The sequence below is a fragment of the Gekko japonicus genome, unplaced genomic scaffold, assembly GCF_001447785.1.
Source record: "Gekko japonicus isolate JY-2015 unplaced genomic scaffold, Gekko_japonicus_V1.1 scaffold2978, whole genome shotgun sequence".
NCBI lineage: Eukaryota > Metazoa > Chordata > Lepidosauria > Squamata > Gekkonidae > Gekko > Gekko japonicus.
In genome coordinates, this window is record NW_015165913.1 from 122,450 (window position 1) to 130,341 (window position 7,892).

Here is a 7,892-nt window from a genome sequence, read left to right on the forward strand (position 1 = left end):
CCTGCCTGGGCCCCCCCCCCCCCCCCCCCCCGTGTCCCGGGCCGGGCCGGGCCGGGCTGGCATCCGTGTGGCTCTTCAGGGGAGGAGGCGAGAAGCCTCCCCCGCGGTCGCCTCTTCCCGCCAGTGCTTCGGTGCTCTTCCTCTTCCCCCGCGCATGGGGAGGGGGGGCGGCCAGGCCGCTGCCCCAAGGAGCCTGCAGCGCAGGGAGAGGCCAGGCCGAACGGCGGGCGCTTAGGGCAAAAGCCACACGGGACGGGAGGGGACGGGAGGGGTGGGCGCAGGGCTCCTTCCTCCTCCAGTGCCCCCGACGCCTCCTCCCTTCCCCGTCTCCAGTCCAGTCACGGAGATGAATTCGTTACCTGGTGGGTTACAGACACCCCTCGGGGTCCTCCCGCCGGGCGCCTCCCTTCGGGGATCTCCCTCCCTCCCTCCCTCCCTCCCTCTCGGCGTCGCCCTCCCCCTCCCGGACCCTTTCCGCGGTTTGCTTCGGGACCGGGCTGCCCCCCTCTTCGTCGATCCGGGGCTAGACTGAGCGGTCCTGTCACCCGCCGCATCCCAGGACATTTAATTACTGTGCAATGGATGGCTTTCCGCAGGAATAATGAGATCGCTTTCACGAGGAGGGAAATGGCTGGCGGAAGAGTCGATGTGCTCCCTCGAACTCACAGAGCCGTCTTTTATGGCCACGGCTGACAGCTCTGCCCTTGATTTAGGACGGAGGCAGGCCCGAGGTCTCGCCCGCTCCTTGCCTTGTCCGTCCAGCCTGCAGGCCTTCCCAGAGCTCCCGGCTGCGGAGGAGGAGGGCTTCCCTGCCCGGCTGGGATTTCCTCCTCGAACCCCGCCCCACCCCTCGATCTCTGCCCATTCCCCCAGATGTACAAAAGGCTCCTTACATCGGGAGACCCTTCTTGACCCTTCTAGCAATCTTTGAAGCAAGTGTTTTTCAGAAGGGGGGGGGACTTACTCAGAAGAACTCAGAGGGTCTGAAGCACCCTTGCCAGCAACCCTCCCCAAGCCAAAACCCCGGGTGGCTCAGATGCTGGGTGCTTCCAGTCTACTCTTTGTTTATCAAATTTATATCCCGCTGACAGTATTTAAAATGCACCCATAAAAACAATACAAAGATACAACAAATAATCTTTAAAATATAAAATCTATCCCGTATCAAGCAGGACAGGCCACATGGACCCCCCCCTCCCAGACTCCGCTGAGCCCCAAAAGGTCCTGAGGCCGCCAGACCAGGACTTCGGGTCCAGTTCCGTGGGGGTTGGGGGGGGGGAGGCCTGCTGCTGCATGTTATATGCCTCCTTTGTCAGCTTGCTTGCTTGCTTGTTTAAAACATCTGCATCTGTCCCCTTTGGTGCCCCCCACCCTCCGACAGCAGTGGAAAAAAAGCATTTAAAATATTTGATCCCAAGAGGATTTGAAGAAATCACACCGTAGTTTATAATTTTATCTTAACGGACACTGTAAAGACACACAGAAATAGCTCAATGGGCAAAATGACACATTTCCCGCACGGAGGCCGTCAGTCCAGAACAGCCCTCTTAAGCACAGTGGCTCCAGCCGTACAAAGAGGGATGTCTGGCAGTGCCTGTGGAGAGACTGCAGACTGGAAGCTCTGGTGGTTCCTGGTGCTGGCCATGAAACAGAGGCCAAGGCAAAGAAGGCCCTGCCATCCTCGCCTCTTCAACGCAAGGGAGCTTACGTGGACCTGGCCTCTCCACTGGGCACGCAAGGATGTGGGAGGCCATGCGGGGGGGAAGGACAGACGCTCCAGAAGCCCACACACACACACACACACAAAGTGGTGAACATGGGTGTGTTAATTAGACACCACAATGACCACTCTTTTGTTAGCATGCAGGGAGGAAGAGGAGGGCTTTTTCCCCACCCTACCCACATATGTGTTATTCGGGGGGGGGAGCCATGTTGGTCTGCAGGAGAGGAGCCGGGCCCCAGTCCAGGAGCACCTGAGAGGCCCCCAAGATTTTCGGGGTAGGAGCCTTTGAGAGTCAAAGCCCCCTTCCTCAGTATTCTCTGGAAACCATATTTCCCCCCCCCCCAAATCTTCTTGCTTCCCAAGGGGCTACTGGTCTCGCCGCCCTCTGCTAGAAGAGGGGCCCCCCACCTTCTCAGACTTGTTGAGGACACAACAGTGCTTTGCACAAGCAAGAAAGATTCCCACCAGCTTTCTGTGGAAGGAAGGAAGTAGCCCCAGATCCATGGTGCCATTTCCCTCCCCCCCTCCCTACCACCCCTGGCAGGTTGCCCCAGGCAGCATCCCCTGCAGCGTCCCCCGCACCTTCTATCATACTAATCTATCATAGAATCATACGAGTTGGAAGGGGCCATACAGAGACCATCTAGTCCAATCCCCCTGCTGCCCAATGCAGGACCAGCCTAAAGCATCTCCGACAAATATTCCTCCAGCCTCTTCTTGAAAGCTGCCAGTGAAGGGGAGCTCACCACCTCCCCAGGCAGCCGATTCCACCTCTGAACCACTCTGGCTGTGAACAAGTTCTTCCTAATATCCAGCCGATACCTTTCTGCATGTAATCTAAACCCGTTGCTTCGGGTCCTCTCCTCTGCTGCCAACTGGAACAGCTCCCTGCCCTCCTCCTATTCTGCCGTCCTCATTCTCTTTGGGGCAGGAGGGCATGATGGGCTGGCCATTTCTGAGGAGGTTGTTTCCACCTGCCTGGATAGTGGTTGGGCCTGGGTGAGTTGCACCCCCATGAAGGGGAATGTTGCCAGGCACGAGGGGCTCTGAGGGGAGAGGGGAGCTGGCCAGGAGGCAGGCCTGAGATGAGGCTGGGCACGCTTTGGTCTGCATCTCAGGGAGCCCAAAGCTCTCCTGCCCAGCACTGTGGGCGCCCTCTTGGCAGGCTCCCTATTTTCTCCTCCCCTCTATGGTGCCTTAACTCACCTTTTCCCTAAGCTGCAAAGCCCCAGATGTGCCAGCCTTTCCTCCTGGGGAAGGTGTTCTAGCCCCGGGACCACCGTCTGGGGGGGGGGGGCTGTCATTTTCTGCATCTTTTCCAGCTCTGCGATGCCTTCTTTGAGATCTGGCAACCAGAATGGTGCAGAGCATTCCAAATGCAGACCAACCATTAATGTGTGTAAGATCATTACAATACTGGCCATTTTATCCCCCCCCCTGCACTTTCTTACTGATGCCTAGTAAGATAATTTGCCATTTTTTCACTGAGTCAACATTCTCTCCACTGCAGCCCCCAAGTTCTCTTTCCCGCTCAGTCTCCATCAGCCCAGACCCTCTCAGCATAAATGTAATTAGAATTTTTCACCCCAATGTGCATCACTTTACATTCCCCTACATGGATCCTCAGTTGCCTCATCGGGTTTGGAGAAATGGCACAATGTGTGCTGATTCTCAGCTGTCTGAATGGCTCCTTGTCATATCCCACACGTGGGCACTGTCTCCACCCCCCCCCAATTCCAGACCTATCTGTGGGGGAAATCAAGAGGCACTGGTCCCAATAGCAATCCCTCTGGCGAGAACTTTCTTTCCTTCCTTGGAGAAAACTCTCCGTTGACTCCAACTGTCTTGCTTAACTAGCAGCTCATCCACGAGAGAACCAGTCCTCTTATCCCGTGAGTGTTACTCAGAAGCCTTTGGAGAGGGATTTGTCAATAGCTTTTTGGAAGCCCAAGTCTATAATCTTTAGACAGAGTGTAAAAACATTTATTTCTACCTAGGTATTTAACAAAGGGGATAATCTTTTGAAAAAATTTTTAAGGGGTTAGACCCACCAGAGTGTTTCTGGGGGTGAAAAGACCTGCACTTGTAGACTCCCCCTTTCTGGCCTTCTCCATCCCATGGCGGCCTGAAACGCCCCCTGAAATCATGCTCCTGGGGCCAGAAACAAGACTTTGGGTAGGGAGGCATTTCAGGCTATCAAAGCTAGAGAGGGAGCCATCTGCTGGGCTAAATAGAGACGGGAGGAAGCATTTGATTCCAGCTATATTCTCTTGCTCCTCCAATAATAATGCTGGTTTTAGTATAGCAAAAAAAACAACAACCCCAGGGTCTCAGGTAGTTTTCTGCTTGCAGCAAATTGATTTTCAGAGGGAAGCGTTCGAACGTGGCCTCCTCGGCTGCAGCCTGAGGAGGCCTCTCCCACCCGGCCACCTCATTCTGCTGCCTAGTCTGTGGTCCCAGCCATGCCTCAAAAGAAGCCCCTCATGCCCCAGGGTCATAGAGCCAGAGAGTCACACCGTGGAAAGGGTCCATAGAGGCCATCTAGTCCAACCCCCTCCACGCAGGATCAGCCTAGAGCATCCCTGGCAAGCATTTGTCCAGCCGCTGCTTCACGACTGCCAGGGAGGGGGAGCCCACCACCGCCCTAGGCAGCTGATTCCACCATTGCACGACTCTGACTATATAAAAAGTTTTCCCTAATATCACCCAGTAGCCGATACATAAGAATATCAGAGAAGCCAGTGTTGGATCAGGCTAATGGCCCGTCCAGTCCAACACTCTGTGTCACACAGTGACTAGAAATACCAGGGGCCCTCAGGTGGCTGCCAGAGACCTGTTGTTGTCCTATCACTTGTGGCTCTTTAAAATGATAGAACAGACTGGAATACCAAAAATTCAGGCCGACAACTTCCCACAATCCTTGGCTTTGGAATAGACACAGGAGCTTCTTTCTACTTAATCATTCCCAATTAAAACTGTGTATGTGTTGCAGTGAATTCAAAGAGATACTCCAAATGGAGAATTTTAGTATGAGGTTTGCCTGGTGGATACGCAAGGCACATTATGGGCCAACCGCCCCAGAGAAATGCGCCTGACCCCCTCGCGGCTGATCTTCAGGACTGCATTTGACGTCTCATTTTTATTTATTGGCAGCCCTGATTTGAGTTTTTAAATTGTGACCTTTTATGTATTTTTATCATTGTTCTGTTTCATACTGTGTTTTTGTTGTGTTTTTATAATCTTTTATTTACACTGTAAGCTGCCTTGAGTTCAACGAGGGAGGGAGGCAGCGAATGAATGTTTTAAGTAAATAAAAATAGTTCAGTGCTGTCCTGGAGTGAGATGGAGACAAAGGCAACTTCCCAAAAAGTCATGCATCCTAAAAGTCATGCATCCCGGCCCACTAAGTGTGGATCAAGCCCCCCACCCCAAAAGGTTGGGCCAGGTGCAGACCGGGGGGGGGGGATGTCTGGAGAAACCTGGGACCAATGCTCCCTCTAAGCTGTGGACTCTTGTGAGCAAAAATCCTACTTTGTGAGCTACTGGCCTTAAAGTTGTGAGCCAGCAATTTGGCTACTGCATAAATCCGTTTGCTTTGGAGCAGTCCTTCCTGAGCTAAAGCAAAAATGTGTGAGCTGGAAGCTAAAAAACATTGAGCTAGCTCACACTAACTCAGCTTAGAGGGGACACTACCTGGGACAACACCCAAGTTTCCACAAAAAAAAAAAACGTATTTATTTTTTCAAATAAAGTGCTTGAAAGGAATATTTCAAACTTTTAAAAAGAGGGATGTCAGAGAGAAAAGCAGGCCTGGTAGTGCTGCACTGAGAGAGACATCTCAGCTGCTATTTTGACCGTTGCTTAGCAACTCCATAAATAGTCAGAGCCAGTGGAGGGCAGCTGAAAGACGCTGTTGCCAGGTGGAGCAGGAGGAGCCCCTGAGACGGGAAAGGGGCCATATGCCTCCCTCCAAGCCGTGGAGGGTCCTGTGAGCAAAAATGCTGCTTGGTGAGCCGCTGGCCTTAAAGCCGTGAGCGAGCGATTTGGCTACTGCCTAAATCAGTTTGCTCTGGAGCCCCATCCTTCCTGAGCGGAGACAAAAAATGTATGAGCCGGAGGCTAAAGAACTGTGAGCTGGCTCACACTCACTCAGCTTAGAGGGAAGACTGGGCTGAGGCACCGCCAGGTCAGGTGAGCCGGGCAGGCAGGCAGAGGAGACGGGCCCCTGAGAGCAGGCGGGAAAGGCAGGCCCTTCTTCTTCTTCTTCTTCTGTGGGGGGCATCAGCAGGTTGCCAGGGATGGGCAGGCAGCAGTTATGCTGCGGTAGAAGGTCGAGGGCCCCTCTAGACTTCTCTGGGGGGGGGGCGCAGGAGGGAGGCCTCGTGGTGCAGCTCTGGAACTCCTCTCTGCAGCCCTGACTCCAAAAAAACTCCCACCCACCCCATGTCCTTTCCTTTCAGAGGGGCTCTTTGTCACCGACTACTTCACCCGGACGCCCCGCAAGCTGAACGCCTTCCGCTCCTTCACCAGCATCGAGCTGTTCCACTTCCGCATCCCTGAGGACACGGTGGCGGCCGTCTGGAACCTCATCACCTTCAAGGAGCAGGGCGGCACCTTCGGGGACCACTGCCCCGACCGGAGCATCACCGTGTGAGCGGGGGGGAGGGGGCCCACGGCGGGCGGGGGGGCTGGTGAGGCTGGGGGGGCGGCGGCCTCCGCAGGGGCTCTTGTTCCCAGGTCAAAGGAACAACTCCTCTCTCTCTCTCTCTGCAGCAGCTGCTGAAAACGTAGATTTCAGCATCATGTTTAACAGCAGGCTCAAGAGCTGGGCCAGAGTGCCAAACACAAGGAAAGCCCTCGCGTTTCCCTTGCAAAAGCTGCCGGGGGGGGGGCATGCTGGCCTGCAGCAGGACAGCTGGATTCAGGTCCAGGAGCACCTGAGAGACACCCGCCTGAGTTTCAGGGCAGGAGCTTCAGGGAGCCACAGCTCTGATGAAAGGAGCCGGCGTGGTGTGGCGTGGTGGTGAAGAGTGGCGGACTCCGATCTGGAGCACCGGGTTTGATTCTCCACTCCTCCTCCTTCACATGCAGCCTGCTGGGCGACCCCGGGTCAGTCACAGTTCTCTCGGAACTCTCTCAGACCCACTGACCTCACAAGGGGCCTGTTGTAGGGAGAGGAAGGGAAGGAGACTGGAAGCCGCCTCGAGACTCCTTAAGGTAGAGGAAAGCAGAGCATGAAGACCAGTTCTTCTTTGAAAGCTTCTACTCCCAGAATCTTGTTGGTCTCCAAGCTAGCTGCGCCCATACAAATTGGAGATTGGTCCCTCCTGAAGTTCTCATTTCTGCAGAGAGAGAGAGAGAGAGAAAGAGAGAGAGAGAGAGAGAGAGAGAGAGAGAGAGCGAGCGAGCGAGCGAGCGAGCTGGTGGGGTGTGTGTGGGGGGTCCTATGTTCCCAGGTCTCCTATGCTGCTCTTTCCACCATGGACTTTGCCAGGGTTTTGTGGCTGGTGGGGCAAAAAAAATCCTGGTGGGGCTGCCATTATTTTCCATAATGAAGGGGGGGGCGTCGATCAGCTGGAGGGCCCTTTAAATCTGGCAGGAGGGAGGGGGTGCATGCCCCCCTCCACTTCTTCTCAAAAGCATTTAAAGGATCCCCTACACTTAAGTAGTCGCAATGAAATACACCCAGGTAATCGCAACAATATCAAGCATGCAACAATAGCGACAGATACTGGAATGCCCACAGTGAAATGTAGTGTCCCCCCCACACACACACACTTACTCACCCAAATGCCCCCCTCACACACGCTTGTGCTGCTTGCTTGTTCCACTCCAGAAGGGTAGGCAGGAGCTGGAAGGGGGTGGGAGTCACCCAACAAGGTGGGCCCTGTGCACAGTGAGGGTTGCAGCCACAAAGGTAGCCTCAGAACTACACAGAGGGGAGCGGGAACCCACCACAGAGGGCTTCTGGGGGGGGGGCAAGGAGAGACCCAAGGCAGAAACAAGCCCCCGGGGAATGGAGAGCAAGGAGGCCCAGGGAGCCTGCTGCACAAGGGAGTGGGACTCGGCATGCAGGGCGAGACCCCTTGGAGATCACGTCTTGCTCCAGTGAGGTCAGTCTTGGCTGCTCAGACTGGCAGCAGCTCTCCGGGATCTCAGGCTGCGGGGG

General features: G+C 54.9%; 1 protein-coding gene across 1 annotated transcript in view; it reads left to right on the forward strand.

The window, feature by feature from the left end:
* TMEM8B (transmembrane protein 8B) overlaps positions 1-7,892 on the forward strand; it is a 62,594-nt gene that overhangs the window by 29,536 nt on the left and 25,166 nt on the right. Inside the window, exon 2 of the mRNA XM_015411400.1 lies at positions 6,184-6,373. Coding sequence (XP_015266886.1) covers positions 6,184-6,373 — 190 coding nt within the window. The remainder of the gene's footprint in view (positions 1-6,183; positions 6,374-7,892) is intronic.